The sequence below is a fragment of the Medicago sativa genome, chromosome 7, assembly GCF_051527215.1.
Source record: "Medicago sativa cultivar Bolivia chromosome 7, Bolivia_mono, whole genome shotgun sequence".
Classification (NCBI taxonomy): domain Eukaryota; kingdom Viridiplantae; phylum Streptophyta; class Magnoliopsida; order Fabales; family Fabaceae; genus Medicago; species Medicago sativa.
The window spans coordinates 95787054-95805854 of record NC_140755.1 but is presented as its reverse complement, the minus strand read 5'-3'; the positions used below and the strand labels follow the sequence as shown (position 1 = coordinate 95805854).

The following is an 18801-nucleotide window of genomic DNA, read 5'->3' as shown; positions in this document are numbered from 1 at the left end:
GGTCACTACATATATATTGATTATCGATTCTTACAGGTTTGATTGAAGCTATGAAGATTGATTTTTAACTTTTTTTAGATTGCAATTCATGAAGATTGATTTTGATAATTGGTTCCATAAAATGTATGTTTCTTAATTGTAAGCACGTGAAGAATTTTTTTTGAATCTTTAATGTTAATTTTCAGGGTATTTTTTTTAAGAACAACATGATGAAGATGAAAATGGGTTGTGGTTTCATGGTGGCTGGTGGTGGTGGGTGAGTGGGGGTATGGAGGAGAGAGAAGAATGGTGAGGTGAGTGAGGTTGGAGACAGATTGAGAAAAATATAGTGTGGGTAGACCATAGTATGATTAGTGTTCCTATTTGATCTAATGATCAAAATCAACTTTTTCATGGTGGGAAACTCTTTCTCTTACCCACCCTAAATGCCACCAATCAATTAAACTTAATTTAATTAGCTGAAAATTACGCAGGCCATGGTCGAGTGTTTCTTTTTAGTTTGGGCCCTCATTGTGCTAAGTGGACCCCAGTTGAAGATTCTTTTCTTTTGGTCTTGGGCCATCACTGATTCCATCTCATCACTCATCATCACCACCGTTGAATTTAAAACAACACCCTCACTTTTTCATTATTAATAAGAGTAATTTGCTGGAAAAGATTACATTGCCTTGATGGACACATGCTTCATATTGGTAACCCACACCATCGACAACAGAGATATTTACAAGTGCGGTTTAACACTTGATTTGGGTTTTGAAAATGTAAAGTTCTATTTAGAAAAATTGCGAATATGTAAAGTAGATACTGCAGACTCAATCATAGCCACCAGAGAAAAAAATTATATGTTTCATCCGCTAAAAGATAAATACATGACATAACATTATATGGCACAACAATTCAGAACAAAATTTTATAGTATTGAATATTTTTTTTTATCTTATATGATGTTTGGTGGATAAAATGTTATTTTTGTATTTTAGACAACTTGTACTTGAAACAAAAAATTGTGCTATAATTTATGGAGAACCAAGAATTTTAGTTTTGTCATGTCGTTTTCCCTCAGTTTGTCATGTCTTCAAATAATTATACAATCAAACACATTATAATGAAAGTTCTCATGTTCAATCATTTATTTTTTAGCAGATCAAATGTACCGTAAATAAGAAACAAATAATTCAAAATAATCTGTAGGACGTATTGTGTATATACCAATTCTATGTTTGAAGGTCAATGTGTACCTACATATGAAATCGAAAGAAGAAAATGATGTAATATTTGTCAAAAAGATGGACAAGATCCTGTCCCTACGACTCTAATTTATGTAAAGGTGTTGCCAATAGGTGTCTCGGAGACACTCTTTAAATATTCTAAATAAAATAATTATTCTTTTAAAAAATCAAATATTTTGATTTTCAATGCAATGAATACACGTATTGTTTATAGTACTTAATTACTACTTGTGCTTCTTTAAAAGTGTGTTAGCATTTTCCTTTATATAAGTTGCCTTACACCTCACGTCTACATTTTGATTCTTGTTAAGGAAATGCTTCGAAAAACTTAATACTTTATTGTGCTGCTCTGTACTCGTTTGTTTGTTTGTTTCTTCTGACCACTTCACGTCAAAGCGTTTACCTAAAGTTTATGTTTTCTTTCCCTTTCATTCAACCGTTAAATGAGTCATGACTTAGGTTTTGACTTGTAAATAACGTTAAAGTGCAGGCAAGGAAGTACTATTTCATTTTGTTTGTGACAACAAATTGATGCTTTTAGTTTCAGAGTTCAATACATTAGGAAATTCAATGTGTCGCTTGAGTATTATGTGACCCTTGAGCAAATCTCATGTGTATGTAAATGAATAACAAAAATTCACATCAACTATTATGATTTTGCGTTAAAATAATAAACAAAAATTCAAATCACCTATTATACTTTTGCATTGAAATAAAAAACAAGATAAGCTTAATTTAAATAAAAATGGAATATCATATACTAGTACTAGTAATCTAATCTTTATCAAGTATGGGTCTAAGAGCATTTCACCCTTGTGTTCTTCATGCTTGGAGTTTGTGGATTATCATAGAATCTATACCAACCATAAAGATAGCTAAAAGTTTTTAAAATATTCTTATTTCACACTTACTTTTTCCATCCTATGAGTTTCTTGTGCACCCTGTTTGGATTCTAAAATCCAAAATGTTTAACGTGTTTTGGAGGGTTTCATAGGATTTTTTTTCCGTTTGGATTCTATAAACCGAATATGGTTAAGGAGAAATTAAATAGGATGGAAACAGAAGGTGTCTTCTTATTTTGATAGGTCAGTACATTTCCAAAACTTGAATCATCCCCTTAGATAATGGATCGAGCCCAAGAGTATAATATTAGGTCTAGAGGGTCAAAACTTAACCAAGTCGCAGGACCTCAATGATAATCTCAAGAGTCGAGAGGGCACACCAAATTTTAAAAGGGGACGATTGTCAGGGAAAGGAAGGTCATCTTTTCGACATAATCCTTAAACTTTCTAACCTGCAACATAGCATGGTATATTGTCGACAAAGGTCACCAAAGTTCCACCATCGAAACAAAAAATAGAATAATTTCATTACTACAAAAATAAAATTATTGACATGAATTAGAGGCGAATAATAAAATTTCCCATTAGTTTTCCAGTCACAAAATATTGTAAGAAAATTAGAGATGCATTTCATATTTTTCATCTTTAAATTTGTCTAATAATTTATTTATTTTTAATATTAATTTTAACAAAATATTGTTGTTAGCTTTCAAAAAGAGTTACTGCCTCTAAACTTAAATACAAGGAAAAGGATACATGTATTTAATCCAAACTAAGGCTAGATACATGTATTTTTTGGTTATATTTAAGTTCTGCTAGATATGGTAAGTCTGGTTAGGCGCTTTATCAAATGTAGATCTCATCATCCATTCTTCTCTTCCAGATGACAATTTGAGTCTCCTCAAGATAGACAAAACCGAAACTTTTTTTTCTTCTAGAGAGTAGTTCTTAATCTCTCATGTTTTCCTCTTTGTTGTTTTGGTTAGCTTTGTAACAAAAAAAATATTTGAGTCTGAGCAATCGATAAATTTTGCATCAAACATGATAGATTAAACTCCAGGACATGACAAAGTGAATAATAAATCGTTATTACACATTTCAAATAAGATTATTTTCTTAGAAAGAATTTATGAGAAACTAAAAAGTATGTGAGCGACTTGCATGTCTCAAACCTTAACTAAGGAAAGGACAATTGGTTACGGTTACACCCATTTTAATAGGTGTCATAGAATTGGCAAAATAAAATAAAATAGGTGCCATAGAAATCATACCAAAATAAACCTATTATGTTCGGAAAACGCTATTATTTTACTGTAAATTCTCTAAATAATTATGTTTCAAATGCAATTTTTTTTAATATATAAATAAACAAGTTTAAACATACGTAATCTGCAGAAAGCCAAATTCGTGTGACCAAATCCAAGTTGCTTGCAGACTAACATGCCGGAAGTTTTCTTGGCAATATGGGCCAATATTGAGCGGTATCTGTCATACATGTGCAATTGTGCATATATTACAACAACATATGCTTGCTATGCAATTAATTAACCCCCAAGGGTACCACCAGTATACTTAATTAAGAAAACTTAACACTAAAATAGGAATAGGAATAGGAAGAGTTAGTTGAAAATCTCTGTCCAGCTAGCTAGCTAGCTACCAACTGAATAACGATATATTTAATCCATAACATAAGGATCTTATATACGAACAAGACTTGTTTTCTTCTCCTTCACATGAATCTTATACACAAATTTGAGCAGAAAATGTGAATAGACTAGATAACGACTCTTTCGGCTGTATTATAATATTTTTTTGGATTTTGTATTGACAGAATAATTTTTGGAATTGGTTTTAATTTTGTAGCAAAACAAAATGCTAGGGACAATCTCAACGGTCACATTTTCTGAATCCGTTTGATTGGAGGTCATAAAAGTACTTATGCACGGAAAATACTTGGGTGACATAATGTTACCGTGACATTAAATCTGAGTCACACAAAGGTGTTGTGTTGCGTGGCCCAGATGTGTTGTGTGGCCCAGATGTTATGTGACAATGTGTGTTGTGTGACCCAGATTTAATGTCACTGTGACATTATGTCACCCAAGTGCTACCCCTTATGCACTTACCATACATACAGTGCATCCGGGAAGCACTTGGGTGACATAATGTCACCGTGACATTAAATCTGGGTCACACAACACACATTGCCACACAACATCTGGGCCACACAACACATACAACACATCTGGGCCACACAACACAACACTTTTGTGTGGCCCAAATTTAATGTCACGGTGACATTATGTCACCCAAGTATTTTCCCGCATCCATGTATAAACTAGCTAGGCCCATGTCCTTTACATTTTATTTTTCTTTTTAGAAATGTGTTAATATGAATGAATGTATATAATTAGAAAATAGAGTTTAACATGGTGGGTTGACAATATATTTAAAATATCATAAAAAAGAATTTTTAATTATTTTATATATTTTTTTGAGAGGTGATTTCTATACTATCATCACCTTTTAAATGTGGTCTCTACATAAATTTTATTTAAATTTCTATTTTGATTTTGTAGAGACAGGTTTTTAGTCTCTGGCTAGGGGGGGTTAAAAACATCTATTCTTTAGTAAAACGTTTCCAAATAGAGATTAAATTAAATAAAATTTATGCAAAAACTAAACTCTATAGATACTAAAAATATATTATAAAACTTTCAAACAAGTATAAGCAAGCTCCCCTATAAAAGAAATATGCAAGCAAAGTCAAGTATAAGCACTTTTTCTTGAAAAATAAAAATAAAAATATTACCCATCATAATTAAGCAACTTTTTTTCGAGACTTTACATTATACATTTGGTAAAAAAATACCATATATGTATAGGCACACGTTAAGATGATGCATTTGGTCCTTCAAAAAAAAAATTGTTGCATTTGGTATATATACATTTGAAGAATAATTTAGTTGGCGAGATTAATTGTCCAGAAAAAAGTCCTACAAAAAATAGTTAATCGATAGTTAATATATGAGTTAAATTTATATAATGTTATAGATTCTATCAACAAAAAAAAAATGTTATACTGCATCTAGCTATGCCAAGTTTGACTATACCCAAACCCAACCCTAACATAAGACTAAACCAGTTAGTTAAACTAGAATGCGACCTTGAAATCGATGTTATACAAGTTCTACAAGAACGAGACGATAAAAGGATGAGATCTTGTTGATCTCAAAAGAAGTCATCTTAACTAAAATTTTCTTCATGTCATCCATTCTATCTTAATTAAAATCACAAATTTTGAGTGAAATTTAAAATAAAAGCTCAAAATTTAAAGCTTCAAATCATGGAACTTGCTACTTTATGTTACATATATGATACATATCACAACATAATAAGACTACGAGTTGTTTTACTTTAAGAAAACATGAATTAGTGGTTACATACAATGTTAGTAATAGTTAGTTCATTTTGTTAATTAACCAGAAGAAGAAAAATAAATTTGCATTAATTAGTAACTTAGCGTGTCTCTGAGCCAACAGACTCAGACTAGTAATACAAAATAGTTTTGTACATTAATCATTTTGAGACGAGATGAGTGACGTGTACCTGATCCTCATTCTCTTCTCTTTTGTCACCCATTGTTGGTTTTTAAATACTCAACTCACCTAAATTTATTTTAGCAAAAGAAAAGATGAAACAATTCACCTAGAACACATTGTATTTGATCGTCTCATGATTTATTCGGGAAGATATGTGTTTGACAATATTGATAATTAATAGATTACTCAACAATTTTAGATAAGATACAACAAAAAGGACAATATTAAAGTGTATATGTAATTTTTTGAGTATAGTGTAATTGAGGACAATATAACTTTTTTGAATATATATTATTTTTATTTATATATTATGATAACTATTAATTAAAGTTTATAAGTTTGAACCCAGATCCAGGGTCAAACGAAGTAGTACTAGCAAACAATCACAAGGTCAAATGAAGTATTAGTACTAGTAGTAAACATGATGATTTACAATCACAATCATCAAGGTTTAATTGAATTTTTAAGCCTACTCTCTCTGGTCACATTTATAAGGAAAAAAACACTTTTTAGATTCATTCAATACTTAAAGTATTTGGTCAATAATATAGACCAAATACATTATGTATTCAATGAACCTGAAAAGTGGTTTTTTGTTTATAAATGTGACCGAAGGGAGTATGTTTCTTGTCTTATTGAATTCGCCAGGGAGTGCAACACCCGTAGGAAGGAAAGGCTAATGAAGCTAAGGTTAAGTTAACTTATCTGGCAGCATCTTGTGTGGCTGGCTAACATTTTTTTTTTCCCTTAAGATTTAAGAATGTCTGGGAAAACGAACCCCTAGCTCAAATTCCAATAACAATATTCTACTCCCTCCATATAAAAAATATTCCCTCTTCCTCATACAGTAGTACTTTGAAATGAAATTTTTATCTGCTGTAATTTAGCATTCATTTAAAATAGTACTTTGATTGAAATGAAATTTTTATCTGCTGTAATTTAGCATTCATTTAAATAACTTAAAAGCTGTGCTGTAATTTAACATTTATTTATTTATTTATTTACAACTTCTAAATGTATATAAAAATCCTAAAGTAACACCCATCATGGGGGTATGTATGTATAGGACTACTATTTCTATCTGGCTAGAATCATCCTAGCTATAACTATTCATGTAAACCAAAGTTAACAACCTTTCATTCACTAAAGTTGAATGCCATTTCCTCTTTATCAACAGTGATTGTCTGGCAACTGGCCCGGATCTTAAGCTTTTGTAACCTTTGTCTTTTACTAGTATTAAATTAAATTCAAAGATCATCGTCATTTTGTTAGGAAATTAATGTAGGAAATTACACCGAAATAAAAGATTTTTTTTTAGCAATCGAATAACAAAGTACATCATTAATCAATCGATATTGCTAACAAGTGCTCTAAAGACATTTTTTAAGAATTTTCGATTAAGAAATTATTCATTGAAAATGTTCAATACTTCAATTTTCGATGCATTGAATGTACCTCTATTGTCAAAGCGAAAATGTAGCGCGGCCACCCCAAAAATTGACGCGTAGTGGACGCTATTTCGATGGCGCGAACACTAATATATTTAATATTAAAATACTATACTGTTGAAAAAAAAATACTAAAATACCTTAACAAATTAACAAGGTCATCCTCCCAATTAACAAGTTAACAATTAACATCTAACAAATTAACAAATTCTACAATCAAGAGATGAAGAGGGGAGAACAAAGATGGGTTCTGCGATCAAGAGATGATGACATGAGAAGAGGAGAGTGTGTTCTGCGATCAAGAGATGATGAGAAGAGAAGAGGAGATGGATTTCTTTTGTTTGTACGATGAAGAAGTTGTGTTTGCAGTTGTGTATTTGGTTATGATGAGAAGAGTAATAGTTAGGCTTTTGAAAATTACAAAAATGTCCCTGAAAACGGTTTTAAGTGAAAAGCGCCTGCATCGCGCCCACTTTATACCCGCAATCGCGTCCGCTTCAGCCGTTTTCTCCAAATCATGTTTAGACGACAAAACCAATCATCTTAAAAACTATATTTTTAGATCTACAAGACACAACATTGTTATGTATGACTGACCATTTGAACTTTTTGAAATAAAGTTAAAAATATCAAACGCAAATCGTATACAAGTATCTTGATTATTAGAACAAACTTTTTCATGTTTGAAGCAACTTTGAGGGCTATTTGTCATAAGAAAAAACATCGGTCCTCAATCTCACAAGTGGGAAGATCTGAGTAAAGTTCTCATATGCATGTTCTCGTCATATCCACACGCACACTAGAACATATGCTGATCTAAGTGTCGATATTCCCTTTTGTGAGTCGGTCAAAAAGTTCACATTCTATCTAAGTATATAAAAAAAATCCTAAAGTCATGTATGTATTGTAAGAACGGTCCAAATTTTTCATACAATATTTATTTTGTAGGGTAAAAAGAAGAAATCCAAGCTGGGAAGCAAAGGAGAAGGAGTATAAGTTGTTGGAACAGGTCACCCACAATTTGCTCAATACTTAATTCATTGTGACCATTTCTTCATAAAGATAAAGTAGAAGAAAGAAAGTGACACATTTCTAGTAATTTCCAACCCAACCTCGGATTATTTTAAAATATTATTTTTATTCTTCATTAATTAAAAATTAAAACTCATTGAAAATGAATATTGTACGTTTTGATTTGGTCCATAAATAAAAGCAAAGGAGCAAAACAGATAACATAAGAAAGCGCACTCACAAACCAAATAGAGCAAAAGAAAAGAAAAGATCATCATTTCAAGCCCAAAAAAACAAAGCAAAAGAGAAAAAGAAAGACAAAAATAAAAGAAGAAAGAGAGTAAAAACAAAGAGAAAAATTCAAAGAAGAAGAAGAAGAAGAAGAAGAACAACAACAAGATGAGTGAACAACAAAGCAACAGTAACAACCAGTTGGTTGTACAGAATTCAGGGAGTTTAAGCTTTAGCAGTCACTTGTCAAAGGAAGATGAAGAGATGTCAAGGTCTGCTCTATCAACTTTTAGGGCTAAAGAAGAAGAAATTGAAAAGAAGAAGATGGAAGTTAGAGACAAGGTTCAGTTTCAGTTGGGTCGTGTTGAAGAAGAAACTAAACGTCTTGCTACCATTCGTGAGGTTTATATTTTGAACCTTTTTTTTTCTTCTTAGATTTATCTTGAATTTCAGTTTTACTCAAACTTGGAAACCCTTTTCATTTTTGGAAAAAAAGTTTTTTTTTTTTTTAAGAAATTTTGAAAAAAGTAAATTGACCAAACATAAGTACAAAAATTTAAGGATTCAATACGAGGAAGTAGTTGTTATGTTGGAATCTGGTGAACAAGAGTTTGTTGGAATGAATTAAATTAAATTAAATTAAATTTTATTTTATTTTTTTTGCAAAAATAACAAGTTACTTTGTCTTTTTCTTGCATGTTATTCTTAATAAATCAAGTTTTGTTGTAATAATTTGATTAATTGAGGCTTGTAGAACATGTAGAACACTTGATTATACCCGATCTATGGTTCTGTTCTAGAAACAGAGTGAATTTGCATTAAAAAATAATTATATTTTTCTTTTCTCTTGTGTTTTATGAGAAAGTAATATAAAATTTGAAAACTCTTATAATTCCCCTGGATTTGTTCTTGTCAGAAAGTAGTATTAATTAATATATGAAACAAATAATTAATAATTTGCCTTTAAATAATATCCTCAGCCATTATTTTTTTTTTCCTTTTTTCATAAGCATGTTGATATTGATATTGATATTGATATTGATATGTAATTGAACAAATTGCAAACTTTATGTTATTTGAGGAATATCAGGAGCTTGAAGCCCTTGCAGATCCAATGAGGAAAGAAGTTTCACTTGTTAGAAAGAGAATTGATTCAGTAAACAAAGAATTAAAGCCACTTGGTCATACCTGCCAGAAGAAGGTGAGCTAGGTTATTTTTAAATTCATAGAGAAACTGTTAATTAGTGTTTTTGGTCTAATGATATTTTATTAGTGTCACCATTGAAATTTGAAATTGAATTTTTGATACGTTATAGGAGAAAGAATACAAAGATGCCCTTGAAGCTTTCAATGAAAAGAATAGGGAAAAAGTACAGCTAATTACTAAATTAATGGAGGTTAGTCTCAAATTCCTAATCGTTTTTGTGAATGATCCTCCTAGTGTGTAGTTCTGATGTGATCAAAATTGAATTTGAATGTATTGATTTCGTAAAATTGATTTTGGTTAAAAGTTAGTTGATTGTGAAATGATTTGTATGATTATATTCACATCAAAGTGAGTTCACAAACAAATTTTAGTTTCAAGTTGGTATGAACTCTAAAGAAAAGATCAATTCAATCAACCTTCTTTGGTTCCTTGGTAGAGTAGAATTGATTTTAACTTTAAAATTGATTCTAACTTGAAACTATAACTTGTAGTTATTTTATTCTACACCTAACTTCTACACTCAAATTTATTGTTCAACTCACACGTGCACAAATATATGCGAATATAAATTAGTGAGAATAACAATTTTTATCACCGCAGAAGCAAATACATATTACAAATGAGAATGGATTGACTCCAGTTTTTTTTTTTTTCCTCATGTTTCTCAAGTGGACAATTTTCCTCCTCATGTCAAAATCAATTTTATGTTTATAATCACTGTTAGCTGTCTACCGAGAAACCAAACACACACATTGAATATACATAAATATCTTTAGGCTGATACATGTGGGGTTTTATGTTCTTAATTTTATTGATTGATGTTGTTGCTACTAATTATTAATACCTCTTAAATTTTTGATGTGATTAGCTGGTGGGGGAAAGTGAAAGATTGAGGATGAAGAAGCTGGAGGAGCTGAGTAAGAACATAGATTCCATGCAAATGCAATGATTTAGCCAACTGCTAGTGAATCTGATTAGTCCTTGTGTGGTATATTAAAGATCATGACATAGTATATTTATATGTATGGGTGTCTTGTGCTTGTGTAATTTTGTGGTGTCGACAATGTAATTTGTTTTAACTAGCATTTGGTTTTATATGGGATATTTAGCTAATTTAGGAGGGTTATACCCCACAAACAGGTTTGTAACTAAATACCTTGCATTTTGTTGTCATTTCTTTACCCTTTTCGATTCACTTTTTTCTGCTTTATTTTGTTCCTCATTTAATTTATTGATGTAATATAATTTGAATTTTGTTGCCACGAATTTCTTTATGGTTTCAATTATTATGTGTCAGTATTAATTGAGTGCAATATTATGCACTTCCTATGGCATTCTAAATGCAATGCTAGATGAATGTTTTTATATTACTTAACGAATTACTGCAATTCTATTATTCTGTCTGTATGATTGCTCATGGGAAACTCATGATGTAATTTATGGTTCATAGTAGTATATTTTAACAGTCATTTATACTAGAAGGTTGTCATCCGTGATCTATGGTTTTCTTTGCCTACTTTGGTTCATCGATTCTTTTAGTTAAACCATGGTCAGTTAACCACTAACGGCCTACGGTTGGTGAAAACATTGTTGCATCTAATATGTCATTTTCATGAGCTATTTTGTGCTAGTAGAAGGCAAGTATAGTATAGTGGATTATTGGTATAAGGTGAATATCTCATCGCTCTTGACAAGTAGGATCCTCTCGTCTCATTTTAACGATCTTATTATATAGAATTAGGTCCTCTGTATGTAAGATCATTCTGCCACTATTATATAAAAAAAAAACTTTTTAAATTTATTGGTTTAAATCATTGCGAGTTTACACTTTCAAAATTGAACCAACACAAAGTGGTGGGACATACATTGATTTCATCCATCCAATAAAAGAGTGAGTGACAGATAGAGCGTTGAAAAATGAGTGTTGCTATTATTTATTCTATGAATTTTAAAAAAAAAAAATTATTTTTTGCTAAGATGATGTACTCCACAAACACTTCCCTTAAACTGTACATTACCAAAAACAGTTTACAAGAGAATACATCAATCTAATCCATCAACTACTCCAATCTTTGTCCTGAGCTTACATAAGGTTTCAAGCTTAAGAGGTTTCGTCATAATGTCAGCCTCTTGATCTTGTGAATTGCAATGCATTAGTTCTATGATTCCATCTAATTTAGTCAAGTCTTTCAAAAAGTGAATTCTCACAACTATGTGCTTGCATCTTCCATACATAACATGATTTTTAGACAGTTTTATGAAAAGTACTATTTTAATATAGAGTCTTGCTAATTAGTGCCCTCAAGGCAATAAATAAAAATTTTTGACTTTTGATTAAATTATGATTACACCACTTTTTATAAAAAAGTTACGTGTTTTACCTGTTTAAGCAATGCGCTGAGAGCATTGTTTAACATTATCCTTTAATATATAGTAGCCTTTTTTAATATGTTATAGTTGTTTATAAAAAGTGTACTTCGATAAATGAGACAACAAAGTAACAAAAGTCTTGAAATTGCATGGGATATAACACACACAGTGAGTGAAGGTTTCGTAGATAGTCAAAATTATTTCAAAATTAAATAGTCAAAATTAGCATTGTGAAATAATTTTGAAAAGTATCATTTTTAAGAAATGATTTAAAGAGTTTTGAACAGTAACTTTCAAATTTCAATTGTTTATGATAATTACTATAAACCAATTTTTTATGAGTTGATTCAAATATGAATATGAGTGACAGTAGAAAGAGTGAACCGTGAGTAAGCATAAGTTGAGAGTTTTTTTAAAAGGATAAAGGAGATTTTTGAAAGGATACAAAACTTAGATTGTTTAGATGCACACATAGACAACACTTCTACATTCAATATATATATATATATATATATATATATATATATATATATATATATATATATATATATATATATATATATATATATATATATATATATATAGGGTTATGTTACAAGACACCCTTTGGTGGTGTCTTTTATCAAGCAACACCTTAAGGTGTGATTTTCACTTTTTAGTTATAACTTTGCTAAAAGACACCTTCATAAAAGTAAGTTGGTGTCTTTTCGCAAAAGCTCATAGAGTAACTTGATTAAAGACACCTTCACAAAAGGTGTCTTCTATCATAACCCATAATATATATATATATATATATATATATATATATATATATTAATTATGAAAGCTAGCATACATAGTTCGTTTTCTTTTGGATGTCTATGTTGACATAAATCACTCTCGACAAAAGATATATATATCACCTATACATTAAAAAAAAACTCTTTAAATTTAAGGAAATTATACATGTAACGTTAAGCCTTTTTTTTCACCGAATATTAATTTCACTATGATGAAGAGACCAAAACTGTCGAATTTTAAAATAAGGGGACCAATTCTACAAAATGGTGAAAATAGAGGAATCAAAACTGCAACTAAGCCTCTATAATTGCACATATCAACCAAATTATAGACCGTAAATGTATATGCAATCACAAAAATAAAATGAAAGTAAGGAAAAAGGGGAATTACCTCACCCTAGCAAAGTAGAAAAGGGGAATCACCATGGAGGTAGAGATATGCAATCATGCATATATAATGTTAGGAATTTATTAGAAAAAATAAAACGTTGGTTGTTGTTCTAGTTTCCAATCTTAAGACTGGAATTTATAAGCATAATCTCATTTTTAATGCTTTTATTATAATGTTAGGACATAGGACTGAATTTTCATATTTTTCTTTGTTAAGACTTTTCATGTTCTCTTGATTAGTGCATAGAACCAAAAAGAAAAAAGAAATGATTAGTGCATACGTTTTTATGTAGACACATGGGGTTTAATTATAGTATTCTCAATATTGTCTTAGAAAACCATATTTTATAGCAAAACTTAAATTATAGTATGCACATTTTGGTCTTCAACTTTACATCCACGGTTATGATGGATATCCGCACCACAAAATGATTTATGATCCCTTTGATTTTCAATTATTATGTATACACTATTGATAATACTCTCATAAAAATCAATGTATGTGTCTTATAATATCTCCAAACTTATAAGCATAACCACAAAAAAAAAAAAATTATTAATTCAATCCATGAAAAAGTAACGTCTAGATGTCTAAGAGATTATAAAAATCACACTTGTAACGGTGGAGGAAGAAATTAAGGACTTTATTTTATCATTGTGTATCTATAAATACCCTTCAAAGATGACAAAATCTGGTTACATAAGGGCTGCATTTCGTTCATCTAGGCACAATGAAGCTTACATTTTCATCAATGATGATAAGTACGTGCTATTGGATTATGCTCCTGGAACCACCAACGACAAAATTTTGCATGGGCCATCTCTTGTTAGGGATGGGTTTAAATCACTTGCTGCTACAATATTTGAAACATATGCGATTGATTGTGCATTTGACACCGATGACAACCAGGCATTCATCTTTCATGAAAACTTTTGTGCACTTATAGACTATGCTCCATACTCCGGCAACGACAAAATAATCTCCGGTCCTAAAAAAATTGCTGATATGTTTCCTTTTTTCAAAGGAACGGTGTTTGAAAGCGGAATAGACGCCGCATATAGGTCAACTAAGGGCAAAGAAGCTTACTTATTCAAAGGAGACCAATATGCTCGTATAGACTATGGAACCAACCGTCTTGTTAGTAGTATCAAGAGCATTAAAGGTTTTTCATCCTTCCGTGGCACAATCTTTGAAAATGGGTCATTTGATGCAGCTTTTTCTTCTCACAAGACAAATGAAGTTTACATTTTCAAAGGAGACCACTATATATGTGTTAGTGTTAACCCAGGCGTAGCAAAAGACAACCTTATCGGTGGTGTGGCACGAATCGTTGACAATTGGAAAGCTCTTGGTAGCATGATACCTCTAAAGAATTAATCAATCACGGGCTTCACTGGCTATGAACATCATGCTAAGATCATGAACAACAATAAAAATGAATGTTTAAATCCATAATAATTTGTGTTTGTTTATGTTTGTTTTCTGCTCATCTATAATTTGTGTAATATGTGTGTTTTGTAGTTTGCCTTCGCCCCTTGATGCAATAAAACTGTGGCTTCTCCTTGTTTCCTCCACATTTAATGGTTTTTTGCTTCTTTATCAAATGTGCCGTATAAGTTTATTAGAGAAGCTCACGGAAAAAAATTGATTAAGCTTGACACTGACTTTTCACTTGGAAGATGGTGAAAGATTAGTGTTAGTTACATAAACAACCTTTCAGTTAAAGTACTTTCTCACAAAAAAATAATAATTGCATTAATACATGACAACTTTCTATAGCACTAATAATAATAGAATAAGAAAGAGTTAAAAGTTTTAATTCACACAACATTATGATTTAGTGGAGGATATATCAAAGGATGAAAAGTTATAAATGAGATTTATTTATTATTTAGAGAATGAGATCATCAAAACTTTTAAGAAAGACTCAAGTTTAGTTTACAGAGATAGATTAGATAGATCAGAGAACATATATCTCTCTCTTTCTTTTGTATTTGGTGGAGAATCAGAATTTGTAAACACGGTTAAAGTTGATTTAAATTTAAACATCAACTTAAACTTGGCCTTGAAACAATTTTCGGCACTTGAAATACACCCGTAAAAAAATAAGTAAATCCAAACGACCAAACCAAAGAAAAATGGAGTAAGAATATGAAGGGATACTTAATATGCAAAATGCTTTTCATTAAACAAATTTTGGTGGAAAATCTTTGGCAATGCATTGAAGTTCCATCATTGGAATACTAAAAGCTGAGCTAGGTATTAACATGACCCAATGGCTTTTCATTATCCAAAACTAACTATACATCGTTTGATGCTGATGCATGACTAAAGCAAGTAAATGTTCATAAAAAACATCAAGTTAATCAAGAACGTAATTTGTGCTAATTTTACAGAAATGAATTCCCTAAATAATCCTCGTTTTATATAAAGATAAAGATTGCCAAGTCAGAATATCTCTGCTTTCCCTAAATAATTCCTGATGGCTCACTCAACTCTTGTTGGTGGTGGCTTAGAACAAGAATCAGTTGCTCAGCGACAAGAGAAGATCAATGATGCATGTTCATCACTAATCAAACTAGGTTTCGGTCGAGAGTTGTTTGCCCTTAAGAATCTCCATGACCACGGCTTCACCGTCAACGACTTTCTCGAATATATCAAACCACTTACTTCCATCAAGGATTTAGAGCAATTATCCCTTCTTATCTCCTTGGGTAATAGATTTTGGTCTTTCCCTAAGTTTGCTTCCTTCAGCCGGTTTGTCGACTTTATTAAGTGGCTGAATTGTGAGGAAGGTAAAAAGGCTAAGGTTGATGCAGCCACAAGGAAATTGAAGAGAAATCTTGAAAAGAAACCAATTCCACATGCTGATGTTGCATTAGCACAATTGCTTGTTGATTACGCTCGCGCAAGAATTCACGAAGAGATTGAAGAACTAACAAGGCATAAGAAAGACCTAGAGATGGAATCGGCAAGCATTGATGCTGATTTGAAGACAACGTTAGGTCCTATTTATGGAATATGAAGAACCTTCTATAAATGAAGTAAGGATAGAAGCTTATAAGCTTTATGCTACTGATTGTTGGTTTAAGGAACATGAGAGGGGATTTGAGAAAGCAATGGAGTTGTTTGGTGGCACTGTTAAAGAGCGTTACCTTGTTAAATACTTGAATGATCCTGTTAGGAAAGAGGTCATTAGGTATTTTTTCAAGCAGAAGATTTTGAGGATGGAGTATGCTGGTGAAGATGATAAGAAGCAAAGTGGTGAGTGTTTTCAAAATTTGGCGAAGGCAGTCTCTGGAGAAGCTATCAATAAAACTGCGAATATTGTTCATGTGTTTGATGGGTTTGGGAGAATTTCTGGTGAGCCACAACCTCCAGATTCAAAGAGGGCACGAAGTGGAAACGGGATTGCTAAGAAAGTTTGAAACGGTAATCACCTCACTGTTCGAGAGCTCTCTCAATTCTGTGATCTTGATTGGACTTGAAATTGTATTTGGCTGGTGTAGAAACGCAGAACTGATCAAGAAAATTTGTCACATTAGTTTTAATATTTTTTTCTTTAGGATCGCCTCATTGCAAAATTGATAATCATTAGTATTTTTTTTTTTATCTCTACCATCCTTTATTTTGAAGAAAATCTCTACCATCACCCTCTGAAGTTACAATTGGTAGACATAAGTTGACATGTTTTACTTGTATGTTTATGTGGTGTCTTATATATTGTGAGTATAGTCAATATGTTGTGCGTCTTATACATTGCGAGTATAATCAAGGACTTAGTTTATTTTCGGCCTTTTCTTCTCCTTTTTCTCATGTAACAAAAAGAAAAAGAGTACTGCTATTTATCTAAAGAAAAATTGTCCCGATCATATCAAGAATAGCAATTAACCAATCACAATTGTGCCTGGCCACAAAACAAGGAAGGTGGTGCTATAAATTAGGAAAAATATTGAGTTTTCGGGTAGAAATCTCTTGCTATAACCAGCATTACGCAAAAGAAAAAACAATGTTTATCTTTTACTGACAATACAAAATATATATATAAAATTCTTATCTTCTTCAATAACACAAAAAATATAGAATTCTTAAGTGGCAAATTTGTTTAAGGGTATAACTTCTTAAAGACAAATTTGTTTAAGGGTATAACTGGAGTAATGAAAAATTCAACCCAAAAAAATTGTGTATTCCCTTTATACATTGTTATACTTATAGAAATAGATGTTTATGACTTTTAAATATTAAAAAACTATTTTTATTTTTTATTGACAATATAACACATATACTTGTTCCAAAAAATAATATAACAAATATGATAAAAATTCTTATTTTTTTAATAACACAAAAAATACAACATTCTCTTCGACAAATTTGTCTATGGTATAACCAAAATAATGAAAACTCCATCAAAAAATCGTGTATTCCTTTTATATACTTGTTTATATCATACATCCCCTCGAAAAAATATATTATACAAAAGATAAAATTAAAATTAGAATAATATAAACGAAGATTCTTCTTCAAAAATATAATTGAGGATTTAATTGGAAAATAAGAAATAGTATAAAATTATTTAATAAAAAAATAGTATAAAATTATGTATTCCACATATATAGGTAGATAGATAACTAGGTTTAAGAAATTGTTAAAGGAGGAAGAATAGGAGTAGAAATCGAAAAAGAAAAAACAGAATTCAGAAAGGTCTTCGAAGTCGGTACGTGCTATTTTCTCAAGCCTTTTTTTTTTTTCTTTTTGAGATGTTGCTCTTTGCGCTGATATTTGGTCTATGATGCATATTCCTTGTTTTTTTTTAGTCATGTACCCTTCTTTAGAAGGTTTTTTCATGCCACCACACACAAGTTTCTTTTTGAGGTGTTGTTATGCGTATATATTGTTCTATGATACATAAAGAGTGCAACCTAAGACAACAATGAATGCAAAACGCAGACACGGTGCACATGGAGAGAAGGGTGAGGTCGGCGCATGAATCAGCCCATGCGCAGGGAGAGGACTGGTTGTTCATATTTTGTTATTATTGTTATTTTTGGGGTTTATTTTTTTTTTAACCTTCAAATTCTTAGGGGGAAGGGACACCAGTAATTCAAAGGCCGTTAGATAATTATAGTCTGACCAAGAATTGTTTTACACTGAAATCAAACTCAGGTTCTCCAAAACGATCCGTCTTTTGGTGGGACTAATTCTCCAAAACGAACCTAATTGATTGGTATTTGGTATTGATTGTTATACAATGTATTATGTAATCTACACAGGATCCACCATTAATCAATATTATAATAGGGTATACAAAATTAAGAGCAAAAACAATAGTAAAGGCTGCACTCGGGACAACCTACTTAGGTGTAGAATGTTTAATTAAGCTTGTGGATACTGGTTGTGTTTTCTGTGGTAATCTGATGGAGTCAGTGATTCACTTGTTCATGTCCTTTGACACCATTCTCTCCATGTGGTATTGTATAGTTGGATGGTTGGGTTGGCAGTTTGTTCTTCATCAGGATCTTGGTTGCTTTTGTGTCTTTTCGGGGGGGTGGGTTATAGTAGTAAGAGGGTCAGGTTATGTTTGACTCTTGTCTGACATGTTGTTTAGCGGACTATTTGGAACTCTCACAATGATCTAATCTTTGTTGGGAGATTTATTTATGTTGAGTTCTTGTTGGATAGGGCAAAGTTTGA

The 18801-nt window shown here is 31.2% G+C and overlaps 2 protein-coding genes across 3 annotated transcripts; both read left to right on the top strand.

Moving 5' to 3' along the window:
- Positions 1-8357: 8357 nt before the first annotated feature.
- Positions 8358-10765, top strand: LOC146910698 (uncharacterized). Of its 2 annotated transcripts, none has more exons than XM_085731075.1 (4): positions 8358-8765; positions 9454-9564; positions 9680-9760; positions 10439-10765. In XM_085731075.1, the coding sequence occupies exons 1-4, from the start codon at positions 8532-8534 to the stop codon at positions 10517-10519; spliced, it is 507 nt and encodes a 168-aa protein (XP_085587201.1). In that variant the 5' UTR covers positions 8358-8531; the 3' UTR covers positions 10520-10765. The 2 variants fall into 2 exon arrangements, with proteins under 2 accessions (XP_085587201.1, XP_085587200.1); XM_085731074.1 differs by having other exon boundaries at positions 9445-9564.
- A 3026-nt stretch (positions 10766-13791) lies between these two features.
- LOC146910697 (albumin-2-like) lies at positions 13792-14502 on the top strand. Its single transcript, XM_085731073.1, has one exon. The coding sequence runs from the start codon at positions 13792-13794 to the stop codon at positions 14485-14487; it is 696 nt and encodes a 231-aa protein (XP_085587199.1). The 3' UTR covers positions 14488-14502.
- The last annotated feature ends 4299 nt before the right edge of the window (positions 14503-18801 follow it).

Coding starts and splice junctions, on each gene's coding strand:
- LOC146910698 (XM_085731074.1), top strand. CDS start 8,532: ATGAGTGAACAACAAAGCAACAGTAACAACCAGTTGGTTGTACAGAAT. Junction 8,766..9,444: donor GTCTTGCTACCATTCGTGAG/GTTTATATTTTG, acceptor ATGTTATTTGAG/GAATATCAGGAGCTTGAAGC. Junction 9,761..10,438: donor TAATTACTAAATTAATGGAG/GTTAGTCTCAAA, acceptor TGATGTGATTAG/CTGGTGGGGGAAAGTGAAAG.
- LOC146910697 (XM_085731073.1), top strand. CDS start 13,792: ATGACAAAATCTGGTTACATAAGGGCTGCATTTCGTTCATCTAGGCAC.